The sequence below is a fragment of the Lepidochelys kempii genome, chromosome 19, assembly GCF_965140285.1.
Source record: "Lepidochelys kempii isolate rLepKem1 chromosome 19, rLepKem1.hap1, whole genome shotgun sequence".
Classification (NCBI taxonomy): Eukaryota; Metazoa; Chordata; order Testudines; family Cheloniidae; genus Lepidochelys; species Lepidochelys kempii.
The window spans coordinates 1,206,718-1,234,306 of NC_136398.1; the positions used below are offsets into that span (position 1 = coordinate 1,206,718).

At 50.1% G+C, this 27,589-nt stretch overlaps 1 protein-coding gene across 1 annotated transcript in view; it reads left to right on the forward strand.

Moving 5' to 3' along the window:
- Window positions 1-27,589, forward strand: part of EPHA10 (EPH receptor A10) — a 115,737-nt gene that overhangs the window by 65,073 nt on the left and 23,075 nt on the right. Inside the window, exons 6-10 of the mRNA XM_073317553.2 lie at window positions 10,110-10,234; window positions 16,705-16,867; window positions 19,618-19,726; window positions 22,441-22,496; window positions 25,390-25,527. Coding sequence (XP_073173654.2) covers window positions 10,110-10,234; window positions 16,705-16,867; window positions 19,618-19,726; window positions 22,441-22,496; window positions 25,390-25,527 — 591 coding nt within the window. The remainder of the gene's footprint in view (window positions 1-10,109; window positions 10,235-16,704; window positions 16,868-19,617; window positions 19,727-22,440; window positions 22,497-25,389; window positions 25,528-27,589) is intronic.

Genomic DNA, 27,589 nt, shown 5'->3' on the forward strand with positions numbered 1-27,589 from the left:
CTTTCAGGGACACTAAGCACTAGATTTATGGCTCTTTTCAGAGTTCATTTAATGTCACTGCCTGGAGTTCTCTGCAGCCAATTCACACAAATTAACAGGTGTGAATTAGTGTTTGTGGCTTAAACTTCTGCTGTGTGTCCCTGTTGTCATTCAGGCTTTGTCTTGCCTCTCTTATGGCTGCTGAACACAATCGGACCTCAGGTATAGAGTGTGCAATGGCTGAATGCTGATTTTTGTAAAGCAGTTCACAAGATAGGAGTGAATAGTTCCCAGCATCACACATCCCCAAGCCATCTTTTCTTTGGCATGTCTCTGTGGCTGTTGGGCTCTGTCCAAGTTCAGAGAGATCAGCTGCCTTTCCACAATGTTAGCTCCAGCATTCGTTCTCTTCCCTTCCTGCCTTCGCTTTGGAACCCTCACGCTAATTTCTTTGGATGGTTTTGGAGTGTGACTTTGGTTGCAGGCTGGATGTGGTTTGCTTCGTAGCTTTGACTCCTGGGGGTCCTGAGCTCTGTCCCTTTGGGCTAGGGCTCTGTCCCATACCTCTCCCCTCCCTCCCCCAGTGTGATAACTTGGAGTGTGTAGCTTGACTTGTGCTTATTACATGTGTTCTCCCTGCATGCCAAATGGCAACAGAGACAGACAGAAATGTCTGTGGAGAATAATATTATCCTCTAAAGCTTTCCTGAAGGGCCCCTCTCAATTCCTTATCCATTAAATCACACGTTAAAAGTTCTTTTGCACAGATACCGTAAACACCATTAATTTCCCGTCTGTGCTTTCCTGGGAAGCTCCCCTGAGAGTCCAACAATAACTGTTCGTGTGCTTTCCCGGTCTGAAAATTCTTCCTTTTGTTTCTGGGATTTTTGATACTGACCCAAACGGGGCAGGATTTTCAGGGACTACTTGCTGAACTTCTCTAATAACACGTTTCAGAGGAGCAGCCGTGTTAGTCTGTATTTGCAAAAAGAAAAGGAGGACTAGTGGCACCTTAGAGACTAACCAATTTATTTGAGCATAAGCTTTCGTGAGCTACAGCATCTGATGAAGTGAGCTGTAGCTCACGAAAGCTTATGCTCTAATAATACGATGGCTCATGCTCTGTTACACCCAAATCCTCGCCAACTCTGTGTATAAACTGGGATGCCTGATCTCATATCTACTGCCAGCATGCTGTGCGAGGAAGCTGGCCCGAGGTGGAGAGGAGTTTAGGCACTGAGGTCTATTATCCATCTCTGGCCATTAAACCCCAGGAATAGCTGCACGTAAGTAGTTAGGTTTAAAATGAAGGGTGCGTCTACGCTGCAATTAACCACCCACGGCTGGTACATGTTAGCTGACTTGGGCTGCAGGGTGGTAAAATTGTGGTTTACACGTGCAGGACCCTGTGATGGGGGAGGGTCCCAGAGGCCAGACTCCAGCCTGAGCCCGAGCCTGAACATCTACACTGCCATTTTACAGCTGTGCACCCCGTGCTGACGTCCGCTGACGTGGGCCAGCCCAGCCACAGGTGTTTAATTGCAGTGTAGACATAGACCACCTGAAACGGCATTACCCAGAAAAATGGAATCCTCCTGGCTCTGAATTTTTTCAGTTTCAAGAGAATTAATGTCTTGCACATTAGCCACTTAGGCTATGTCAGCCTTTCCCAACATCTCATTGAATTTATAATGATAAATACCTTGGGGGGAAGGAGAGTGGGGAGGAGGGAATCTCTTTTACTGCCCTATTAAAGCAATGTGTCCTGTCTCTGCCCTGCAGAATTCTTGGAATTATAAATTGGGCAGCCCCAGACAGAGCTGCTTTCTCCTATAGATGTTATGTTAGTGAAGTGTTCTTTAAGTCTGCTGACATGATGCCCTCTTGGTGGGTGGGTGGGAGCGTTTAAAGCAGCACTGGTTTAGACCTCATGTTACTAACTGATTTCAACTTTGTTTTCTTGGGGTTGCCCTGGCCAGTCTCTGGCTGCATCTGCCTCAAGTCACGTTACAAACCTTTGCAAGCATGTTCATCTTGGAGTTGTTTGGCTTAGACCTTTGTTCCATGCAGAATAAAAAACCTGATATTTCCCTGCTCTGGGGGACTTGCATGATGCCCACAGTTTACAGGGAAAGATGCTAAATTAATGCCACATTAAAGGACATAGGATGCCTATGGGAAGAAATTGAGCTGGAAAATGAAAGCTTCTCTCTCAGAATAAAGCTGACTTGGTGAACTTGGAAGAGAGATCCCAAAGCTCGCTCTTCTGCCATGTGGCACCTTCCCCAGGATGCAGACTAGTTTGCCTCTCTGATTATGATGGAGAGAGGGGGATTTGTCTGGCATCCCCACAGATCTCCTCTGTTTCCCTATTCTCTCCTTTCTGAGCCTCCGCTTCCACTCCCAGTAGCACCACAAGAGTTGCCCATATGCATAGAGAGGAGACTTAACGTCTTTGCAAAGCCTCCCTCTCCCATCCCCCTGGGGAATGGATTGGAGAGACACATTTCAATGAGTGTGGATCCCACCCTCCCTCAGGTCTCCTGGGTGGACAGGAGGCAGGAGCCCTCCCCAGGTATTTAGGACATCACTAGACATCTCCTGCTAGAATCCATATTTCAGATGCAGTTGTTTTCTCAGCAGATGGCTGCAGTGAGTACACCTATTTTTATGCCTTTTCTGCTGGCTGGTTTGTTAATTAAGAGGAACAAAGCCACGCACAGTGAGATGGAGTTTATAAAATCAGGCAGAATGGTGAATAATTTAATGTTTGCTTTTCAGAATAGAGGCAATGTTAGGGAGTTTAAAATATTAATAAGAAACATTTTATTCACAACATGAATTACTCTATAGCTGTATGATTTTTTAATTCCTTTTTAATGCATCTGGGGCTTTACTTTGTAGCTGGTATCTAGCATATGGCACGAACGAAGAAGTCTTGCATACAGGTCTGCAGCAGATCATGGAGTTACCAGAAAAAACCCTAAGTATGATTAGCAATGAATAGGGTTTGTGAGCCGCAGCAATGATTGGAGGCGATACAGAGGTGGAATTGTGTGGGTGGCTCTGATCGTTAACGAAAACAATGTGACTTTCCCCAGCTTGTTGGGAAGCAGAAGGCCCAGGAGCAGAACTGGATTTGGAGGGTCTTTATTTAAATTACGCAGAGCTAAAAAGGCCCAGGCCCTAGGCCCCCTGCACAAGTTAGGAGAGCAACAATGACGATCAAAGAGCAGGCTGCTCTCCAGAAGCCAACAAAACTTGACCTCTTACAAAGCACAAAGATATTTGTCCTCTGACTATAGGTTAACGGCCGTTTGACAGTGATGGTCCCTTACAATCTGTGCTAACTTCTTATGCTAAAGTATCTGTTTGACCTTGTATTTAGCTGTGAGTACCTTTCCCAGACCTGAAGGAGAGCTCTGTGTAGGTGTAAAGCTTGTCTCTCTCATCAACAGAAGTTGGGCCAATAAAAGTGATTACCTCACCCTCCTTGTCGCTCTAAAAATACTACAGGCATGCAGTAGCCACTAAACATGGTGGAGGCGGGCATTTTTCCAGCTGTTCCAGTTACTACAGCTGAAACTGTGTGTGTGTGTCTTTGTCTTTGCAAGGCTGGCAAAAAACTATCATGGTTTCACCTAGAATATTTCTGTTTTTTCTCTCTTGTTGAAAGATTCTTTGCAGGTAAAAATAGTTTCTCCCTCCCACCCTCATTCCTTAGCAAATATTGCACTTGAATTTTTGCCATCACAGAAAATGGCTCTGAGGGAAATGGTAGCCGGGTGTAATTTGCAAGATGCGGTAAAAGGAAGTGCAGAACCGGCAGTAATCCTGTCATATTAACTATTGTTCTCTGAACTACCACACGGGGGCAGCAGGCTTCGTGCCATTCCTGTTGTTCCTGTAACCATAGCTTTTAGTGTCTTTGGTGGGATGGGACCCTTTAATTGTTGACATTTGAAGTTTTCAAATACAGCTCCACACCAGAGACTCTGGTGCAAAGGCCACGCCAGCAAGACTCACGTTGCAGGAATTAGACGGAATCTAAGAGTTGTCCTCTGCCTGTTGTTGTAACTGCCGGACAGACCATACAGGATGTAGAGTTAGCAGCAATGGCAAATGCAGGCACACTGGCAAATGCAGCTTCAGACCACACCTGGACATCCACCTGCAGAGCTGTCACAGGTCTGCTTCTCCGGCTTCATGCTGTCATTGGGTCTTTCGCAAAAAGAAAAGGAGGACTAGAGGCACTTTAGAGACTAACACATTTATTTGAGCATAAGCTTTCGTGAGCTACAGCTCACTGCATCGGATGGCATCATCATTTGGCATCCGATGAAGTGAGCTGTAGCTCATGAAAGCTTATGCTCAAATAAATTGGTTAGTCTCTAAGGTGCCACAAGTCCTCCTTTTCTTTTTGCCAATACAGACTAACACGGTTGCTACTCTGAAATTGGGTCATTAATTTCAAACACAGCAGAATCCTCCCCCTCCTTCCCCAGCACTACACAGGGGCTATCATCTCGGAAAAAGAGTTGCCAGAACTTGAGGGCTCAGGATGAGCCAGATGTTTGGCTTCAGTAATAGGTCATCCTCTGTTTCAGGTCTCCGTTGAGCTGTGGGAATGAGGTCAGACTAGATGATCATAATGGTCCCTTCTGACCTAAATATCTATGAATCTATGAAGCTGACCCTGGTGTCTATGAAAGTCCCAAATGGTCCCTTTTCATTCTGGGCCTTGAGAAGGATTCCAACCTCTGCATTCATTCATGCTGCTCCCACCCAGGAAACTAGGCCTCTTCTGCATGGTCTGTCACTATGTTCTGAAACATTAATAACCTTTGTTATCCTCTTTCCCCATTGCTGGAGTGAATTTGCTCCACCCTCTTTACATATGGAGAATTCAATATCCTCCTAAAGGTCAGTGCGCAGACCTTGTGTATTTACTTGGAGCATTTGTTCTTAAAATGTCAAATAACAACGTCTAGTCAGATTAGAAGCAAATGACAGGTGACCTGTGCAAAGAGAGCGTGCGCGCGCGTACAAACAGCAGCTCCCTGGCTTGCTTTTGCTGGTGGCACATGTTGAGGCTGGTCTGGCCTGTGCCAGCTTTTAAATAGAGGCTGAAAGGACCAGGAGCCAGTCAACATGAATAATTCATCAGCAGGACTTTTCTCAGCAGAGATTAATGAGCTACATAATAAATCCAACATTTCACAGCTACTTAAGTTTGCTTTCCAGGGACTTGTTCCTCTCACCAGAATTCCCTGTAGGATAGTCAGGCTCTAGCAAGCTCCCAAAATCTGGGGAGAAGGAAGACAACATAGAACTAGCTAATTTCCCAGACAGCTTTCCTCAACAAGGTTCCGTTCAGGCTGTCAGCTCAGCCCTGCCGTCCCCTGTGCCAGCTAATGGAGGGGCTGTGAGAGACTCTTGCTCTGATTAACAAAAAGTAAAATCTGTCTGGGCTTTAACGATTGGGGATTTGTGTTTGAATGACCTGGCAGGATATAAATGAGGAAGCCAAAACTGACCTAGGAAGACAGATAGAATCCATGAGAACAGGGCACCCTTTCACATCTTTTTCTGACCTGCCCCAGGCCCCCATTTCCTGTCAATGAGCCGTGTGTGTGTGTGTGCGGGGGGAGATGGAGGCCTCTGGAGCCGGAGACATCCTAGGTGTGCTCATGTATATAAGAATGCTGGGAGCTCCCCAGAGGAAGGATGCTACAGAAGGGCAAAATAAAGTGCCAGTCCAGTGATTAAAATTCACAGCGCTCCTGCTGTGAGACAGGAGGATTCTGGTCTCAGCTTTCCAGAGGAAGACACTGGGGAACAAAGATGAAGCATCTTGCCAAAGGCCACCCACAGTGTTGGTGGTCGAGTTGGTGTAGAACCCAGGAGACCTGACTCCCAATCCCTTGCTCCAGCCTCCCAGATACGGATGCTCCCTCTGACTGTGAGGGAGGGAATGTAGACGCCCAGCTCAGTGGGTGTGATGGAAAATGGGAGCAAACCAGAACTAGGGAAACAGCGAACTCCACTCCTTTGGGGTCTGACCGCTGAGACGGATTATTGCTGCTGTTCTCTGGTGACTACTGAGGATGGGGGAAAAGGAACATCAAAGAGTTTGTGTCCCTGATTTGGGGCCATGGTTCGGCCTCTTTGTTGCTCCAGCAGCAGGTGCAAGCAGTGTCCCCATGGAGACTCTGTTGTGAACAGCCACCTGCGGACCAAAAGTTCCCTCAAAGAAGCTCATTTCAGAGGATAAATCAGTGTAAACTCTCTTCTCTGCTCTTGCCTTGCAGCTTAAAGGGGTGGAATGCGATGGTCTGCTCCTTAGGCATTTCCAGGACCCAGATCTTAGAATGAACAGGGGAAGGTGGGAGGTGATGGCAGCCCAACAAGCTGCAGCAGCCGCGAAAGAGACTTTATATCAGGAGGAACAGGCCAAGGACGGAAAACATTTCCCCTCTCCTGTCAGAGTGATCGGTACTGCCTCAGGGGAGAGTTGGGTTTCTCATTAATCTGGGACAAAAAGAAACTTCAATGGACATTTGTATCCAATGTACTAGAGATGGATTTTCTGTGCTGAACTATTTAGCAAAGTGGTTGGCATCTCCCTGGGCTTCTCCAGTCCAATCAGCCCATTGCCCAGTTCCTGATAAATCAGCAAAAAGTACATCAGTGGGGAGGCGAGGCTTGGAGTCTGACACCTCTATCCCACAGCGGGTGCCCCGTCCCTGACCCCGCTCCCTGTGTAAGCGTAGCCAGGCCCGCAGAGTCAGGCTGTCACACGGGACTATCTGGCCAAATAAAGAGCCGGATTTTCACGTCCTGTGAGCAGGAGCTGTGCTCCTGGGTGGTGACTGGGGAGACACTGTCTGCGTGTCAAACTCTGCCCCGTGTCTGACGCTCGGTGAATGCTAGGCCATGCTATACTGAGTTATGTCCAGGCAGAGATTTGATCTCTCTTTATTATCTAACGGGCTGGAAGGGCCTGACCTGGGCTCTGCTCAGATTTCCTCTTCTAGTGTGAAGCTGACTAATGGGAGTGTTGGTATTTAGTCGTACTTCCCATGGAGTCTGAAGCATTCCAATTGTCTGCCCAGGGGGCCAGTTACTGCCTATTAACAGCACAACAGGAGGCTAATGGGGCAATAAACAGCTGAACTCTGGTCTCCTTCATCTACTCCACGTTCACAAAGCATCCCTCAGAGCCTAAGCAAAAGGTTTTCAGTGAAGAGATGCCAGTGGGCTGCAGCTGAAAATACCTTCCTGCTCTGGTAGCTTGCCAGAGAGTTTGCTCTAAGGTTAGCAGCAACCTGTAGCAGCTGATGGTCTGTGCATGGGTGAGTTTTGTTCATATTTCTCAAATGACTGGAGCTTTCTCTTGATAAGCCTTGAAATCCAGCTAGTCGTTCATCATGGTCAATGGCAAGACAGCTCTTGCGTGCATCCCCATGGCAATAATATAGCCCTGTCTGTTGCCCCAATGAAGGGGGTGCGTCTTTCCAGTAAATACTGCTAGCACAGACGGTTCCAGGAAATCCCAGTAGCAGTCATGTTCCCTTCAATTCATGGGCGATTGCAAGGCATATGCTTTTGGAAAAGAACCCCAGGCCTCCCAGTGGAGACAGCCTTGTTAGTTTGTTCTCAGATCTCAGCTCTGCTAACACCCAGCTTCTGGTGGAGCTTTATAATTCCTCTGGCCATAACAGTCACTTCAAGGAAACCGAGGTATGAGTTAATTTATACTGTCTGTATTTTGTGGGCCAGATTTCCAAAGGGAAAGTGAAAAGGTCTAAAAAACCTCACTACCGGAGATGAAAACCAGGAGCTGTGACCCTGTGGGGCTGAACTGCGGTACAAGTATCTAGGGAAACGGGGGGGTTGTGCAAATGGACCTTTGTGTCCATTGGTATCTGTTTTGAATGCACGAATATGGGCTCCTGACTCTGGGATGCACCTTGCTCCCGGATGTGCTGCACTGTACCCCATATTATTCCAGTGCTGGAAGTTGCCAGTTGTGGAGTGATTTTCTGATAGACCAGTGTCCCAGGAGACTCATTTGTACCTGTGACCATGCAGCCCTATAATACTGTCTGACTGTAGTGAGAGTTCACAAACTCTGACCAGCAGAAGGTTCCAGGAAGTTGTGTGCTATAAACCCCAGTCCCACTCAGTCTCCCTCCTAAACAGCCCAGCATAGACTGACTAGCCACTAATTTATCTGCTGGCAAAAAACGGTGCTCACTTAACCCAATGGGCTCAGGGAAAATTCCCCTCCCAGCTCTGCACTGCAGAATGCTACTCCAATACCCTGCTTTCCACACACTTGCAGAATTCCTGGTGACAGTCAATGCGGGGATGTGTGTGTAGCAAGAAGGGAATGCTGGAGCTAAAATACAGAGCTGGAAGGGGAACCGCTCCCAGTATGGACGTTCAGTGCAAGTCCACAGAGCTAAGCTGGCTGGCTGGAGACCCCCTTTGGGCGACTGGGGGGATCTGGCTCAGGGTGCCTGAGTTCCACACTTAATAAGGTCCTTTTTTAGCAAAGAGCCTGTTTGTGTTGCCTGGACTAATTGACCAGACAGATCCCTATGTGTTAAGCTACAAATTATGCAGCAGCAAAGAGGGTCCCAGAGTCCTGTAGTTTTTGCTGTCGCCAAAAAGTTAAAGCAGCTTCCTTCTGTTTTAATGCAAAAGATTTTGGCTGTAACAAAGCCGCTTTTTTTTTTAGAAACGTTACCCTTTGAACGTGCCTTCGGATGACCTTTCCTTGGCTCTGCCAAGCCACCCTGACAGGGTCAGTACTTTTAACCAAAAAGGAACAGCCTAATGAAATTAACAAAACAACTAAGGTTACAAATTCAGCTGCGTTTACCCCCCCAAATGTATTTCTGCCTGTTTCATCAGTTCTTGACCTATCCGGTTGTAAATGCAGGCAGCCAGGCCAGGATCTAAGCAAGCCCCAGGGAATGTGAACAGCTGACTGAATAATATATCAGGAAGAGCTGATTTCCTCTGCTCCATGTTTATACTCTGAATCCTGAGAGTTCCTGCACGTTTAGTGCGGGACAGAGCCCCAGGATTTGTAAAATTGCAGACAGAGCACAGCTGGAAGGCCACTAAAGGCAGATGCAATTGAGTTTATTTCATGCCTTTTAAGTGCCCTGTGGAAACTTCTTGCCTTCTAAAGGAGCTAGCCCAGGGCCTATTTTATCAGCACAGGATTACAGTGCAGTGGAATTACCTGGGCAGCAGCAACTAGTTGGTGTCTTGTGACTAACCTTGGGCCTCTGTCTCCTCATGGCTGGTCAGTAGTCCTAGGGAGGGACTTGTACTTCAGGGTCTTATTGCTCAAATAAAACCCAGGCCTCCTCTGCCGTCTCACTTCTTGGCCACAAAGCAGGTGCTTGCGAGCTGGGCAGCAGGGTCTTGCTGCGCTCAACACCCCGGTTTTATAGAATCATAGAATATCAGGGTTGGAAGGGACCTCAGGAGATTCTAGTCCAACCCCCTGCTCAAATCAGGACCAATCCCCAATTTTTGCCACAGATCCCTAAATGGCCCCCTCAAGGATTGAACTCACAATCCTGGGTTTAGCAGGCCAATGCTCAAACCACTGAGCTATCCCTTTATGGTAGAAGAGGGAGATTTTCCCTCTGCCCTTCCAGCCTCTTGTCTCAGCAGAGAGAGAAAACAAAGGCGGTTCTGTGCACGGTGTGTGCGTCAGGCAGATGCCGACTATCCCTTTATTACAACACAACTTAGGCTAACGTGGAGTGACACCTATTGTGTCAAAGGGTTTGTCTGTGAAACTCTGTCTGCCCAGAAGCTGACGCCCTTTGTGCTGCATTCACAAGTGATCTGTCACTGGGGCACATTTGTATTTTACTACCCTGACCAGGCATAGAAATGGGTTGTTGATACTGTTCCTCGAGGGCCCAATGCTGCCACAGCTCTGCGCATGGAAGTCTCCCTGAGATGTCTCTGCATGACACGGCTGCACAGTCAGACTCTATAATCAGGGTGCTGTTTTTCTGGGGAGAGTGGTGGGGGAGCCCAGCCTTCTGGGGCGATGGTGTTAGTGATCTGCTTGTTTCTTCTCTCTGCTTTTTCAGCACCAGCTCTTGTCACTGACATCCACACAGATACAATTGAACAGAAGAGCATTTCCTTGTCATGGCAGGAGCCGGGCTTCCCAAGTGCCAGTAACACTGAATACGAAATCAAGTACTATGAAAAGGTAGATCCTTGTTTCCCGTCTTTTCAGTGATATGCCAAAAACTCAAATGAGAGGTTCCCCTGCTTCCCAGCCAGATTTGTGATACATAGTGCTGTCCTTACCGATGCTGTCTGCATGATGTTTGCTGTGACCCACTTGCTTTGTAAATCCTCAGGAATGGAAAATGTACAAGGGGGTATGTGTGTGTAGTGCATGGCATTGTTAAGACTTTACTGGCATGAGTTTGGGATGCTCCTGCTACTTTCAAGTTCCACGTTCCCCAGATCACCACCATGCAATCTGGTTATACTTTAAATTATTTTAGCTATTTTTAGAGTTCATTTTAATTGTTTTTTTTCTGTCTCCACCTGTGAAGCCAGGTTGCATCAGCACTTAGAATCATAGAATATCAGGGTTGGAAGGGACCCCAGAAGGTCATCTAGTCCAACCCCCTGCTCGAAGCAGGACCAATTCCCAGTTAAATCATCCCAGCCAGGGCTTTGTCAAGCCTGACCTTAAAAACCTCTAAGGAAGGAGATTCCACCACCTCCCTAGGTAACGCATTCCAGTGTTTCACCACCCTCCTAGTGAAAAAGTTTTTCCTAATATCCAATCTAAACCTCCCCCACTGCAACTTGAGACCATTACTCCTCGTTCTGTCATCTGCTACCATTGAGAACAGTCTAGAGCCATCCTCTTTGGAACCCCCTTTCAGGTAGTTGAAAGCAGCTATCAAATCCCCCCTCATTCTTCTCTTCTGCAGGCTAAACAATCCCAGCTCCCTCAGCCTCTCCTCATAAGTCATGTGTTCTAGACCCCTAATCATTTTTGTTGCCCTTCGCTGGACTCTCTCCAATTTATCCACATCCTTCTTGTAGTGTGGGGCCCAAAACTGGACACAGTACTCCAGATGAGGCCTCACCAATGTCGAATAGAGGGGAACGATCACTTCAAGTCCTAATATATAAACCTCCAGGGAGAAAGAGTAGAACTAATCATTTTTAGAGGTTTTTAACAGCTTTTCCTTAAGTGCATTAGAATTCTGAGATGTGGGAGCTTGCAACCAGCTTAGTTCAACACAAGTGCTTAGTCCCTTTGGATGAGAGGCATTCCCAGAACTGCAGCAGGATGAGGCTTATATTTTTGGCACTGACGGGTCACAAAATACTGAACCTTAAAAATTCAGTGAGTTCAGGACTGATTATTACCAGTCCTGGATTTTAGAGCTATGATTCGTGAGTGAAATTCACACTGGAGGGGAATGAAGCAAATGTTTTTGTGATTGTATTTTAAATTTAAAAATGGCCACTGTTTGATAGCTGTTGCGAGGTTTGAGAGTGTTAGAAGTAAAACTAGTGAGCAGAGAGCAGGTGAATATGTAGTAGTGGTAATGAGAGTGGTCCATTTCAAACAGTTGACAAAAAGCTGTGAGTAACAGTAGGGGGAAATTAGTATGGGGGAAATTAGGTTTAGTTTTTGTAATGACCCAGCCACTCCCAGTCTTTATTCAGGCCTAATTTGACGGTGTCCAGTTTGCAAATTAATTCCAGTTCTGCAGTTTTACGTTGGAGTCTGTTTTTGAAGTTTTTTTGTTGAAGAATTGGTATATGCGAATGTGATATCTGCCATCATGTGCCAGCAATGCCCCTCTGCCATGTACATTGGTCAAACTGGACAGTCTCTACGCAAAAGAATAAATGGACACAAATGTGACATCAGGAATTAAAGCATTTAAAAACCGGTAGGAGAACACTGCAGTCTCCCTGGTCACTCAATAACAGACCTAAAAGTGGCAATTCTTCAACAAAAAAACTTCAAAAACAGACTCCAACGAGAGACTGCAGAACTGGAATTAATTTGCAGACTTCTTTTAAAAGGTGCAGTGACATGCTGAAATTCTTTCCCTTGAAACAGATGATTCTGAAATAGATTCACATTAACTTGCTCTTTAATATCTGATAGTTTCCAAGAGAGGAATTTGTTGTGAGGTCAGGCGCTGAAATATAATATGATAATTTCTTAGCAAAAATAGTATCGTCACGAGATTTGGAGCATATGTGAAATAACAATCCATTGCCTCTGAATTTGGTAAGTAAGTTTAACTCTTTGTTTACCTGTGAGCAATTGCTAAACTGCATCAATATTTGAGCTGACTCCAGAAAACTGGCTTGGTACCTGGTCCTTGTATTTGAGGACTTAGTTTTTTCATGATTCTCTACACAGAGGGCTCTGAGGAAAAAAAACCCCTCAAATAGATAGCATGTTGCATAACAACATATACAGACCCAGGAGAAATGTAATTAACTATATCCAGGCTGTGGCATTAATGCTAGAAACTAGGGTTTGAGAAATTTGTTACGGTTAGTTATTCAGCATAAATAGTGTGTGAGAAACCCAGGCTTGAGCTCTGCAAAGCCTTTGACACAAAGTACAGCTGTATTAATTCTGGAACCCACAGACCGCAGTAAAACCTGGCCTCAAATAACTTCTACCTGAGCTTTGGGTGAAAAGAGACTAATCTGTTTGCCAAGCAGTTTGTTCCAAAATGCCATTGTTACCTCCCATAACAGCAGTAATCCATTAATCATCAGCATCTAATGTCCCAGCTTTAACAGTGCGTTTCCCCACATCTCACTCACGCCTGCACACGCAGCCCCAGCTGGCTGGGAATGTCTCCTTCCTGACTTGAAATAGCGAACAAGGCAGTGAAAATCCTTCAGTTGCTACCTACTATTGCTGTTACTTACTTTACAACACCCAAAAACATATGAGGCACCTCACAGAAAACACTTAAATTTAGTCCCTGCTCCAGGGTGCTCCAGCCTAATTGATGGGAATGTAGCAAACACACCCTAACGGGGGAGGGGGGGCAAGGAAAGACGTAGGTTCTGGACAGGGGCGTTGGAACAATTTGTGTAGTGGGGGTGCTGAGCGCCATTGAGCCAGACTAAACCTGTATCTGAGTCGGGGCAGGAACCGGCCAATGGGAGCTGTGGGGGCGGTGCCTGTGGGCGAGAACAGCGTGTGGATCCTCCTGCCCCCCCCCCTCACCCCGTCCCGCCTAGGAACCAGACCTGCTGGCCGATTCCGGGGCGCAGAATGGTGCCAGGACAGGCAGGGGGCCTGCCTTAGACCCTCTGACTGGGAGCTGCCCAAGATAAGCCTGAGCCCCAACCCCCTGCTCCAGCCCTGAGCCCCCCCCACCAAACCTGGAGCCTCCTCTTGCTCCCCAAGCCTGTCATCCCTGATCCCAGCCCAGAGCCCACTCTCACTCCCTGAACCCCTCATCTCTGGCCCCAGCCCAGAGGCCTTACCCTCTTCTGCACCCCAACCCTCTGCCTCGACCTGCAGCCCCCTCCCGCACTCTGAATCCCTCGGCCCCACCTCCCCAGCCTGGAGCCCCCTCTTGCACCCCACAACCCAGAGCCCGCACCCGTACCCCAGCCCAGTGAAAGTGAGTGAGGGTGGGAGAAGCAAGCCACCAAGGGAGGGGGAATGTAGAGAGTGGGGGCGGGGCCTCGGGGAAGGGGGTGGGGCCTCGGGGGAAGGGGTGGGGCGAGGGTGTTCGATTTTGAGCGATTAGAAAGTTGGCAGCCCTATAGATGATGGAAGTCACTTCAAGCTGGGGGGTGCAGCACCTGTGGGATGCTGCGCATGTCTAGATGCTTTGAGTGGTTTGTTAAGCCTAAGCTCCTTCTCTGGTGATGCTGTGCGAGTGATTGGATTGAGGAGGTGGAGGCTCTGGGAGGAGCTTTCCTAACCTGAGGTGCTGCCAGGGAGAAGCGTGAATATACCCAGGGGCCTGAGACTTCGAGATTCCCAATGGAGAACGTCATCTGCCTGTGGCAACATATGCCTGCTGTAGAGGCTGCATCTCTGGAGCCCATGGAAGTGCAGTGAGTGTCTTTAAGTGCAAGGAATACAGCAAAGCCCTCAGAACTGCTGTTCTGCCACACTGCGACCCATTGCCTTAGGCAGTGCTGCAGCCGAGCTCCTCTGTTCAGGGCTGCCATGCAGACACAGCTTCCCCCTCCCACTCTGACATTCCTCAGCCGCTGCTGGAAAGGTTCTGTCTGTCCCTGTCATAACAAGGCAGAAATCCGGAGCTAGCTGGGTAGGTGAATCACATTCGTGGGACTGGAATCGCTAGAGAATGTGTCTGCCAGCTTTGATTACTCCATGCGTGCTAACACATGTTTATTTAGTCTTGAGACACAGCGCAGTGCGGGCGCCCAGAGCAGCCTGCATCCGCGAAGAGCTCGGCCCTCGGCACTCCAGGCTGTTCACAGAGCTCTCCAGCAGGGCTGCTCCAGTCAAACATGCCTGGGAAGCGCCGGTGGGTTTAATACCATCCCCCTGTCACGGCGCTGGTTACTAACAAAGAAATCAAGTTAGACTGTTTGCAAAGATCCAATGTGCTGCCTTCGCATTAGCCATAATGAGAACAAGTAACTCTCCAGACTGCTTTCCCTCTGGCCAAAGAGCAGAGCAGGCAGCACCAGGGAGCGGGTGCGGTACTCTCTCTGCTGAGGCTGTGTGACTTCCATCCAGGGCAGGAGAGGCTGGGTGAGTGAGGCATTGCAGGGCCACGGCCGCTCCAGACCAGCTCAGCTAAAGCGTTTCTAAGTGGACGTGTCTTTGCTGTAGTTGGTGCCGTGGCCGAGAGATTCCCCCTGATGCTGTTTGCTGGAGCAGTTTAAAATGCTGTGTTCTCTCTAGGAAACCTGGTTTGTGTGCCAGGCTCTAGTCCACTCTGTAGAGTTGGGAGGAAGGGCTTAGATCTACCCGTCCGGTGGCTTTCCACTGGCTGTCAGCTGATGGCCCAGCTGGAGTGTGGTGGGATTCTGGCCTGGAGATGGTGATCTGGTGCACAGAGGCCTTGTTGGGCTGGGTAACCCAGGTCTCCCTAGACCACCTGCGTGTAGAACAGCATTCAGAGCTGGCTCCAGTTTGTGGAGAGGGCCCTCTCCAGATGGCCTGGTTGCAGCAGGTGTTCAGATTCCAAACGGTGGACGTGTTGTCCTCCTGAGTAGTGCAGTGAGTATAAGCGTTCCTCTGGGGCGGATTCTGTTGGGCACTGTCTCCTCTGCCCCTCACACCTCCACCCTACTCTTTGCTTTTCAGGGTTCTCCTGGGCTCTGGCCCAGCTGCAGCCAGAGCCCTCTTTGGGGCTGTGGCCCCCATTTGGTGCCTTTCACTGAGAACCTGCTCATTGCTCAGCCTCAGCCCCTCCCCTCTGCCTCTTGCCAGAGGCTGAAGGTCCCTTCTCCTCTCCTTGGAAATGGCTTGTAGCAACCCCCCAGGGCCAGGGACGTGCAGCAGCTCCTATTTAATTTAAATCAACCCCTCTCTGCAGACCCAGCTGCAAATTCTCACCCATTGTCCCAGCCTGAAAGGCCCCTTTGTTACAGAGGGAGCTTAAGGAGATGGCCATGCTGCTGCCAGGATGCACCAACTTGCCTCTGTCCTAACCTGCCTCTGCTCTCGCTCAGCCTGCCCTTTCCCCTTCCCCTGATTCCTCCAAGAGCCTCTCTGTTCGAGCCTCCCCCCTATCCAGGGTACTGAGCATGGGACTCTTGGCCCCTCAGGCGACTCATCCCCCCAACCTGCCCTGATGCATTTAGGGGTCATTTAGCACCTTCCAGCCTGTCCCTCCCTTCGGACTCTTCTCCTCTGATATCCCTTTGGGACGCCGGCATCTTCGGCCAGCGACTTCCCAGGGCTGCTTTCAGGCAGTGTCGTTGCGCACCCGTGTCCCCTCGATGAGCTGGGCCCGGTCACTGGCTTGATTGTGTACTCAGTGCTTCCCCCAGGACATGCCACGCAACCCCTCCGAATGTCCTTCCATATCAGGGCTGCCCAAGGTACATCCACAACCACCCTCTGCCCGTCCTCTGGGGTTCTTTGGAGATGGTCACTCGGGCTGGGGTGGGGGACAGGAGTGCGCTGGCTGGTGTCTGAGTGCATGCGGTGTGTGAATGCACCCAGTACCCTTTGCTGGCTGGAACGCCAGGCCTGGTTAGCTGTTTATTTTCAGCCCTACCTGGTGGAACTACTTTTTGCTATATGGTGATTTAATATTAATCGTGTCCTGTAAGCAGTGCCACGCTCAGGACCTCCTTGGAGGCGGAGGGGGAAGGGGCTTGGCGTGCACTCTCCCAGCATGCAAGGTGGTGTGAAAGAAAATGTAAAGACGTGAATGGGAGAGGACAGCCCACGAAGCTGGTGTCGCCCCTTTTATAACCACACATTCCCCAGCCTCTCACTAGTCACATCGTCTAGTCCTCGCTGCGTTTGATTTGCTCTTCTTGTAACTTGTAATTTCTATTAATGAGGCATCTAGCAAACATTTCATTTTCGTTGATGGTCTAACGTTTGGCTAGTCAGCCCTGCTGGGACCCAGAGACACAGCAATAAGACAGCTGCTCCACAGATCAGCTAGAGGACAGCTGTCCATCTTGTTAAATCTCCCGTGTTTCATTATTTCATAGGATCAAAGAGATCAAAGTTACTCGACCGTGAAAACCGCGTCGACGGCCGTGACAGTCAGTAACCTCAGGCCTGGCACGCTCTACGTCTTCCAGATCCGGACGGCGTCAGCCCAGGGTTATGGAAACTATAGTCCTGCCATCGAAGTGGAGACCTTGGGGGAACGTAAGTGCAGGCAGGCCAGTGGGGTGCGTATTGAACACAGAGCACACGTCAGGTGCGTTACTTTGAGCTGGAGCAGCTCTACGGCTCACGGTTCGTGCTGGAGACTCAATTGAGTCTGTTCTGGGTGTAGGCCTGTCCCCTAAGGAGGGAGTGGGCCCTTCTGTTGAGCGAGGGCCTGTTCCTTCCTAGGCCCTCGTTTTCTTCCAATGTCAGAGATTGATGTAGTGCCAATGAGGGCTGCTGGCTTGACAGTCTTGCAGGCTGACGCCCTCGGATCGTCCACAGATCACGTACAGCACCCACCTGCATAAGGGCACCCACCTGCCCTGCCCTAGAGGGAGCCCCCTCGGCAGTAGGAGGGGAGAAATTTACTGGACATCTCTGAGATTTCTACTGAGGCTGCCAAGGAGGACGCCCACTAGGGCCAATTGTGACTCGGTTTTTGTGACATTGACATCTGGATGGATCCCCCCGGTTCCATTCACAGAGGCCACCAAAGAGCTGTCAGATGGGAATGGCTGTCCGTTGCTGCCTGCTGAACTGTGAAGGGCACTTTACCTGTCTTTCTATCCTCTGAGCCACAAGTAATGCCACAGAAAAGAGGGGTTAAGTGCACGATCGTCCAGTGAAAACAAAACCAGGGTCCTTCAGATCATTTCACATGGAGGCAGAGCTGGTCTCGAGCCTGCGTCCAGATCAGAGACGGTTGCTCTACCCCGCTAGAGCCCTGGTCCATGGAGCACTTAGGGTTTTTGTCACTTTGCTGACTAGCTGAATCGGCTTCACTGGATTTTGTTGGGGTTTTTACCTTTTACAGCTTCCATTCAAACCTGTTGTCAAGAACATCTTATTTCACTGTCTAAAGGAGGGGGTCAGGGAGACGGTCGGTTTCAGTTTAATACCCCACTCTGGCTGGAAATGAATGTCCAGAGATTGTGTCTAACAGGGCTTTAAATTGCATCCATTTACCACACGGAAATATTTTCAGAATTCATTGAATCCAGTAAAAGTTGTCTATCGAATGTCCTATCTCAGACCTCTGTTCGCCAATGCAGGAGAGGAAAGTATTGAACTAGTGAGGGAGACCATCTGTACATTTTAATGTGTCTCCCCCATAAACAGGACTATTTCCTAAACATCAGCTAATAGAATGAGGAGTCCACCATGAGAGCTGATGGCTAGAGGTTCCTCTGCTCACCCTGTCAACACAGGCCTTCACTCTGCTTGCGCTGGCTCTGGCTGCCAGAATGGCCTCAGCACGGGTGCTAGAGAAATAACAATAAAAAGCAGCTTGCCGCTTGCAGAGAAAGTTTCTCAAGGTCTGTGCTAGAGGAACCTGAGCTGGTTTAGCAGGAGGAGGGGCCGAGCTCTGGGACAGGGAGATGCTCCAAGGGATCATGGCAAGATTTGAGACTCAAGTGTGTTTACAGCCTTACCAAGGTGTGGCAAATCCTCTAGCTTTTGTCTAGCTGCTTTTGCTTTGGAAAGAAGCTACCAGTCTCCTTGTGAAATTAGAGTTAAAAACCAGCCCTAGTGCTGCAGACCCTACGAAAATAGCACGTGGAGCTCCCCTTGCTGCCTTTACATGAGCAGCTACTGTGACCCCTTGCTCTCAGGTCTGGCCTGACATCAGACAGGTCGTGTGCTGCTAATAAGGGGTCAGCATGAAAATCACTTCCTGCATTTCAAATGTATCCTGGTGGAAATAAGAAAAAGAGGACCTGTGGCACCTTATAGGCTAACCAATTTATTTGAGCAGAAGCATAAGTAAGCTACAGCTCACTTCATCTTATGCTCAAATAAATTGGTTAGTCTCTAAGGTACCACAAGTACACCTTTTCTTTTTGCGAATACAGACTAACACGGCTGCTACTCTGAAACCTGGTAGAAATGTTTTCTCAGCTTCAGCCATCAGGGCAAGGTTGTGGCTTAGGCAAAGTTTTCAGACCATGTAACATCTGCAAACTGCCGGCTTAGTCTAGTGCACTGGACTCTCAACTTAGTCATACTACTGTACCCCTTTCAGGAGTCTGATTTCTCTTGTGTACCCCCAAATTTCATCTCACTTAAAACCCACTTGCTTACAAATTCAGACATAAAAATAGAGAAGTATCACAGCACACTGTTACTGAAGAATGGGTGACTTTCTCATTTTGTTTGTATAAAATTTTAGTTTGTACTAACTTTGCTAGTGCTTTTTATGTAGCCTGTTGTAAAAGTAGGCAAATATCTAGATGAGCGGCTGTACCCCCTGGAAGACCTTTGCATACCCCCGGAGCTACGCGTCCCTCTGGCTGAGAACCACTGGCCTAGGGCAAATGTGTAAGGGGAGGCTGTTAAAAGTGACCTGCTTTGTCCCCTTTCTTGGTGCTTTATGATGCAGAAAAGCCTGCAAGATTTTTCACCCTACCTCAGTCTCTCTCTCTCGCTTTTGTTTTGCCCTAGAAACACCCAGAGTTTCGTCCCCTTTTCCAGTTGTGTTTAAACACGAGGGGCCTATCAAACACTGCCAGTGATGCAGTGCTGTCTGGTGCAGAAGCGCCCTGGAGCTTGGTGCTTTGGCGGGCTGGGAGTGGACACACACCATGACCTTGCCAGGGCTCTGCACTTGATGCTGGCTATTCCTGGTGCCCTTGGTGCAGGAATGCAGCACTAGCCAAGGCAGGCTGATCTGGAGTTGTAACCATGGTGCCGGGTATGTGCAGAGGGGAATACAGACCTAACCCCTGTTTCGTTTCCCTCCTTGGCAGTGACTGTGGCTCCCAGTGAGCAGAACCCTATCATCATCATCATCGTGGTTGCAATCGCTGGGCTGATTGTGCTGGTTTCCATGGTGATTGGTGTGATGATCTGGAGGAGGTGAGCAGACTTCCCGCCTCTTCCATTGTGCATATGGCTATAGACCAAGGATTTCTGGGGGCGGCTTGCTGACTTGGTGTAGCTAATGCTCCTAATGCTGCGGCTGGGGTTCGGGGGACACTGGGAAAGAGACACATCTCTGTAGCAGCCAAGTTCTGTCCTATGGACTGCGTGTTTGGCTGCCTTAGGGTCAGATCCACTCATAGACAGGGCCAACACAAGGCCTAGAGCTGGCCCTCTGCACAGGGGTGAATGTCACCTTCCTGTTCCAGGCTTGGAATAGCCGGTGTTTGTGCCAGGGGATCAAGTGGGCTTCCAGGGTTCTGTAGCTGAAAAATACTTTGGCAAATCAAATACTTTGGCCAGGAGCGGCTGGTGGCATTCAGAGCTCCCCCAGGCTCTGGCTAGAGCAGTTTTCCGAGTGGTCCACAGTCTGCCAAGGCCCAGGCTGGGCTGTTGTCACACACGTGAGTCACTTTCCCGAGGTCAGAGGGTTTTGGGGAACGGGCAGTGGGGAAAGCTTACCCAGAGCCGTGTGTCTGCAGCCACAGTGGTGCTCAGTGAACTATCGATGTGACTGTGACAATGGGCCTGGGTGGGAAGCAGGGGAGAAATCTGGGAGACTTTGTTGGCTACAGTGGATAACAACTAAACCCCCAGGATTCTCTGCACTGTTTGCAATGTGGCCACCATGCTGGCCAACTGGAGACCTTCAGAGAGAGCATGAGAGTCTCTGCACTCCTGGCTGTATCTTGGAACTGTAACAGACTTGCATTCTCTGTGGTTCGGGTCATGTGTCACCAGTGGGTCACACTGAGACATCTCCAAACAGTGTGAAACTCTTCACTTCACCAACTGGTAAATCAAGGATAGAAATTCCCTTAAGTTACCTTAGCATTTTAAAAATCTATATTTCTGTTAATCTTCCTAATCTGGGGCTTTTCCAAGGCTCAGGTGTTTGCTTTGGCTGGGTCTAGCTCTGGAGTTGAAGGATGGGTGAAACCCAGACAGCTGGAGTTCCAAACTGCATTGGGAAGTATATGAAGCAGATAATTGTGCTATCTTCGGAGTCACTCGCTCCGATCTCCATTCCTCCTGCCAGGACTGCTAGAACCAGAGAAATGGTTCAGAGAGGCATCTGTAGTCATCTGACAGATGGTTCAGTGTAACGATCTATAATTTTTTACTTAAAAGATTAAATTGAGCCCCAAATGAGACTAATTTAAGTAAATAGAATAATAAAAAATTACGAGTGAAGACTAGTGTGTTGTGTAACGACAGGGCTGGGGTGAGAGCAAGCCACTGTCACTTGCTTCACCTCGGGAATCCCAGGTCCCTAGGCCCCTTGTTGGAGCAGCGGGGGTGGGGTGGGGCTCCAGAGTGGCAGGCCGAGCTCGAGCTCCGGTGCACAGAATGCCTGAGCTCCAAGAGCCAGGCTCACACAGGCATCAAGAATTCACCCCCCCCACAGTAGCTGCCGTTTCCCCTGAATGCCCTGGGGTGGCAGAGGAGCAGCTCCAAGGGAGGGGAGGCTTGTTTCCTTTGTTTAGAGTTGCACAGTTTGCAGGTGCAGGCAGCCCTGGTGCAAGGCTCTGGGCCCCTGCTTTGGAGCTGGGGAAATTCTTTCCTCCCTCTGGCGTGGAGCTGGTGTCAATGGGGGTGCTGAGGTGGGAAGTTGCCAGAGGAACAGCAGGGTGTGGTGTTGGCTTTGCTTTTAGTTTATGAACAAAATGGTCCTCTCCAAGACAGAGGCCACCCAGCATCTGGGGCAGCCTCACACTCCTGCTTGGTCCTCACTGGGGCCCTGCTCCCTTGGATGCCAGCAGGACTTTTCCCACTGCCCGCAGCCAGTGCAGCATCAGCCCAGGGAGGGTTTAGGCTGCTGACTGGTGGTCCATAGGAGCTCAGCAGAGCTGGCTTTGTATCTATGCTAACAGGAGTCTCTGAAGGTCAGAGCAGGGATCTGACGGTCACACTACGAGTGCCATGTCTGAAATCCTGGTGACTTCGTTGCTTGCGGCACTGAGGCGAGTCTGTCCAGCCCAGGGCGTTTGACTAGCATCTTTTCTAAAAAAAGGGTGGTGTCAGGCTGAGATTACAGGGGTGTGGACACACGGGCAAATATCCTGGCTGCTGCAGGGTTTAGCTGCACCTGTCAGAGGATGTGGACATCTGAGTTATCCGCATGACCGAGCTAGCAAATGCTCCGTGTGTTAGAATACCAGGCGTCTGGTGCCCATCGGCTTAGGAGACCAGAGTGCTCTTCGTGTGGGCTGGAAATGACCTGGAGATGCTGCTCCGTCATTATCCCTGGGCGTTCAGAACTTGCCTTCATGTTGCTGCTCCAGATTTGACCTGCCCTTTGTTGGCTTCTACCCCAGCCCCGGATCAGCCTGGTCCCACTCTGCGCGGTTTGCCCCCAGCCATTTGCTTGTCTGCTGTGCTGCAGAGTAACCCCTAGGCTCTTCCACTCCCACAGCAGAAGATGCAGCTCCACATCCAGTCCCTGCCACAGCAATTCTCTCCTGCTGGGGTTGGGATCACAGAGACCACAGTGGTTAAGTGTACAGGTTTGCTTGGCCCTGACCTCTGGCTTCTTGTGCTGGTGTATTTTGGGGGGTTGGACAGCACTCTTGGGCACTGGCATTTGGGGCTTTGTATCCAGTGGGAGATTCACACCCAAGGCCTAACATGAATATTGCTTCTCATTGCAGACAGTGTGGGTACAGCAAAGCCAGCCAGGACGGAGACGAGGAGCTGTACTTCCATTGTAAGTGACGTCTGGCCACTGTGCTGTCCGATTGCATGGGGAGCTCTGCATTTACTGTTATTAACAACCCTGCTGTCTGCAGAGCAGCCCGGAATCCTTCCTTTTGAAGTGCTGTCATCCCGTGTTAGCCCAGAGAAGGCCAGCTCAGCACAGCAAGGCTCCCTGGAGACAGCTGGCTTGACAGCTTCATAAGCCAGTGGCCGTCCTTCCTGCGCACAGAGCGCTGGCTGCTCAGGGAGGTCACTGGCAAGCCACAGGAAACGGAGGTGCTTTCAGCTTTCTCGAGGGCGTATGAATTATTCTGTCAGCTTTTCACATCCAGCTACGGGAGGGCGGGGGTTTGTTTTCTGGGGCATCTCTTGATTACCAAGCAGCGATAATTTTACAGACAACAGTTGTCAAAGGAAATGCAAATGTCAGAACTGACGAATGTATTTGATTCCTGGCATATGCCGGTTAAGCACAGACCTCCTCTTCTGCTCCCTGCAGCATCTGAGAGGCAGCAGAATCCGTACGCTTTCAGACAAGCCTTTGCTGCCATCATCCGCTTTTCAGGATCTTTGATTATTGCTGAGAGTTTTCCATACAAAGCAGGGAGAGATGAAGTGCAGCAGCTGGGGTTTCTTAGGCTACCTGTTAGTGATCTGGGTAGGGAGGGGGTTGCTCCTGGTGTCCTGATCCCAACCTCCGGTGCCATCACACACAGGCAGGACGCCAGAGGAACCGCATGCGTTATATTTGCTCTTTGGAATTTGTGCTCAGTAGACGTGGGATTGGCCTTCGCTGCTGGTTTGGTTCCCCAATAGGAGCAGCCCCCTGCCTGTTTGGAATGTGCAGAAACTCAGTCAGTCTTTGCCCCTCTGGGTTGAGCAAGGCAAACCCCTGAGGTCAGGGCACCCAGTGCTGTTGTGTTGGGAGCAGAGGCCCCAGGAGCAGCAGAGCCAACATGCTCCTGTCTTTGTTATTTGTTCTGGGAATTTAAAATGAAGGTTTACAGGAAACCTGTGAGTGGAAGCAACAGTCCCCACCCGCGCTGTGCAATGTTCTTTGTAACTGTTTTCAGAGTAGCAGCCGTGTTAGTCTGTATTCGCAAAAAGAAAAGGAGGACTTGTGGCACCTTAGAGACTAACCAATTTATTTGAGCATAAGCTTTCGTGAGTTACAGCTCACTTCATCTGAAGTGAGCTGTAGCTCATGAAAACTTATGCTCAAATAAATTGGTTAGTCTCTAAGGTGCCACAAGTCCTCTTTTTCTTTGTAACTGGGTTGCTCTCACTGCACTTGGCTCTCCTGGGCGCAGTCCGGGCAGTGTCAGTTACCATTTAGCAGATGGTAGTGGCGTGCGGGGAAGGCTTTGCAATCCATGCTGCTGATCATCGGGGCCTGGAACAGCTCATGGTTATAATTATCCCTGCTGGAGGGCTTGGACTGTTCAGGTAGGCGAGGATTAACCTGGGAGGCGGATCTGCTCAGACTCCGAGGGGCGGCTCCTTGAGTTCAAGGGCTGTCATCTCTGTTTGAGCTGGGCGGTGTGAGAATGAGCAGAGGGAACGGTTCCCTTTTCTCCCTGTAGGAACTTGGTAGCAAACTGATAGAGCCAAGTTTCTCATAGGTTTTAGCTAGTGCAGTGTTGGTCCCAAAAGGCAGGAGGTTCCTGCTGAGGCCGATCCGGGGAGAGGCAGCACGTCTGCTCCATCAGTCCTGATGCTGGAAGCAAAGCTCCTGCGTTCGGACCCAGAGAAGCACTCCAAACAATGCTCCCCGGCTTGTCCTAATGGCAGTTCTGACCAGCCCTCCAGCCCACATAGAGCAAACCTGACCTGTAGCCGGAGCTGGCTGTATCTCTAGAGGTGGTCTGGGGGCTAAAGCCATGAGGAGAGGAGCTCTGCGTGTTGGCACCGTGATATCACTGGTGGTTCAGAATGGTGCTGTGTCAATATGGCTGTAGCCTGAATGGATGGCGCGTCCTGGGGAATGGAAGCCCGGTCCCCTGGCCTTAGTGATCGTTTCCATAGACGACCCTAACAGCTGTCTGCCTCACTTCATTCTGTTTCGTTAACAGTGTACAGAGAGGAGAGGACCGTCTATTTGCCAAATGTAGTTTGGGGCTGTGAGATAAAGAGCAGAGCCTTGCAAAGATCTCCCCGGTGCGGGAGGGGCTGGGAGCCGCGGAGCATAATGTAGGTTGCAGAGCTGCGTGTTCTTTTCCAAATCCCCTTGCTACGCAGACAGGAGAGGGCCTCCACAAGGGGCCCAAGCAGCACGGCCAGAGGACACAGGTTTGTAGGGTCCTAGGGAAGTTATTGTTGGGCTTCGTTAAGCTGAAGAGCTAATTACCTGTTTAAACAGCAGTGTTTTTTAGTTAAATTAAATCCAGATAGATGCTGTTGCTCCAGTGCTGAGTCCGGCTCCTGCTGCTGCTCCCATCCTCTGCCGAGGCCTGCGTCCTGGCGCTCTGGGTGCTACAGAATACTTGGGCTTTCTGCATTTACGTGGAGGACTGTGCTCAGCCGATATGTGGACGCTGCTCTGGTGTGGCTGTCTCTGAGCGGCATTCTCAGACCCTGAAAGGGGACACGGTGTCCGAAAGGAAAGCTGTAGGCGTGGATTAGCTGCTGCAGTGTCCCTCAGTGTGGGCCCAATTCAGGTCCTGAGCCCCAAAGCGCAGCTAAAGGCCAGGGAGCAAAGAGCAGCAACAGGAGTACTGGAGACAGCGAGGGGACTGCAGCCTGGAGGGGGTTTGCGGTGCTGGCAGGTAAAGAGAGGGCAGAGCTCCTGCTGGTTCGCACTCTGCTCCCTCTCTCTGTGGGATCCTGGCTGGGCAGAGCTTTGCGGAGGTGACACAGGGTTTTCTTCTCACACATACTCTGTTTATTCCCCCTCTTTGCTGTAGTTAAGATACCAACCAGGAGGACATATATTGACCCTGACACCTGTGAAGACCCCATGCAGGCCGTGCACCTCTTTGCCAAAGAGCTCGACAACTCGAGTATCAAGATCGAGCGGATCATTGGAACAGGCAAGTATTCTGGTTCGAGACACTGCAGCGTGGCTCCCGGTGGGCTCTGCAGAGGGGCATTCCTGCTGGGCCGAGGACGCCTGTGCCACGGGGACACAGCGATCAGTCTGAAGAGGAGAGCATGTGCTCAGCCCATTGGATGGGCATTGGGTGTGGATTTACAGCCTCATGGGGAGGGAGGGTTTCTAGCTCCTCTTTCACCCCAAGGGGCTAATTCCCAGCAGGGTTCACAGGGCTCCAGGCTGCAATCCCAGGCTGAGGCAGGATTTCCAGGTGGAGCAGGTCACAGCTTACCTCCCAGCTCAGTTCTTCTCCAGTCTCTGTCATGTAGCCCAGCAAATGCTGCTGGCACCTGTCTGCAGCCTGACCCCCAGCTAGGAGCCAGGGCGAGTGCAGTGAGAGCTCACTACCCCTCTGGCAGGTGCCGGCGGGCCTGCGTTCTGAGTGACGTTGCTCACCCCCCAAAAACCCTTCTACACTCCCAGGGGATGAACCTCTCAGAGGTGAGGGAGTGTGGCCCAGTTCTGTGTAATCCCCAGCCTCTGTCTGGCCTCAGGGTTTGCCAGGCACAGAGCCCCGGTGTAGCTCTTGCCATTAGTTGGGACTTAAGCAAAACCGTAAATTCATTTTGCGAGCAGTACGTTGAGTCAGCAGCCAAGAGTTTTCTGTTTTAAAAAGCAGAGCTGTGTGTCTGGCTGGCTGAACTGTCAGGCTGCTGTCTGGCCCCCTCCTAGGGAGCCAGAGAGTATGAAACAGACACAGAAACTCGGCAGTATCTGAGACCCTGCCTTTTTCACCCTGGGACTAGAGTTCCTCCTGCTGACTGCAAGGGACAAGAGACAGAGAATTATTAATATTTTGGCTTGCACACACTTCAGAGGTGCTCAGACACTACAGGCATGGGGCCGTATAAGCACCTGAATAGAGAGATCAAATGTCACTCGAGCCTTTTCTAGATGACAAAATGATCTTCCAAAACATTGTCCCCTGCAGGGACTCGGGGAGGCTGTGGATGTTACTGGGGTGTGCAGAGAAGGCTGGCTGAGGTGTGGATCTGACTAGCTGGGTTCAGGGTCACAAGTCTGACACTTTGCATTCAGGGTTGCATCGGGTCGTTGTTCCGTGCAGCTGTAAGGAGCTGGTTCCAGAAGTGCTACTTCTCCATCTAACGCAGCTTGTGAGATTTAGACAAGTCACTTGGGAACAGGCTCCTGTCAGAAATCAGCAGTGTTGCTCTCTAGGGCATGGGGACCCACTTAAACAAGCTTTTAACCAAGATCTTTTCCCTGCAAATGTGTTCCAAGGTGCTCTTCCCCCGCCCAGGAGGCTGAGCCATATCAACCTGTTCACAGTAGCTACTTAGCTGAAATCGATGCAGCTCGTGACTCCCTGGCTCTGTAAGGTGTTGGAGCGCTCCAAGAGATGACTCCTTGCATTATTGCCGGTGTATAAATACAACCCTCGGTTTTCTTTCCATGGTGAGGTTTCTGTGGGAGCTGCCATGTGCTAGGAAACAGATACCTGGGACTGACTGGGGTGGAGAGAGTTGAACTGTGCCATGCACTTGGATGGTGGTCCTGGCAGGGCCTCGCCAGCTGTAACACAGGTGTAAACACCTTACTTCCCCCAGAGCCCTCGCGGCCTTGTCTCGCCTGACCCCTCGCTGAGTTCTGGGGAATGAGGAGAAATGTAAGAACTCACAGTGCCTTCCACTTGGGCTCTGGATGTGTTCAGCTCCCTCCTTCTGCTGGAGGGGAGGGTCTCACCTGAGACAGGCCTTGGAGGAAGGTGGAGAGTGGCGCCCTCTGAGGAGAAGTGAGTCCCAGTCTGCAGCATCAGTCAAACACGTCAGAGATTGTAAAGGAAGGAGGCACCACTGGGGTGGAGGCACAAGATCCCTGGGGATGACGGAGAGGATTGTGATTTTCACCTGCTCCCTTGAAGCCAGGAGGACAAGGGCCATGGTGCCCGTGAAGTGCTGCTATGTGTACTGAGGGGACTGTAGCAGGTACCAGTGTAGGAACGAATCTCAGCAGCCCATTGGTACCTGCTCGGCTCTTTGTAGGATTCTGGG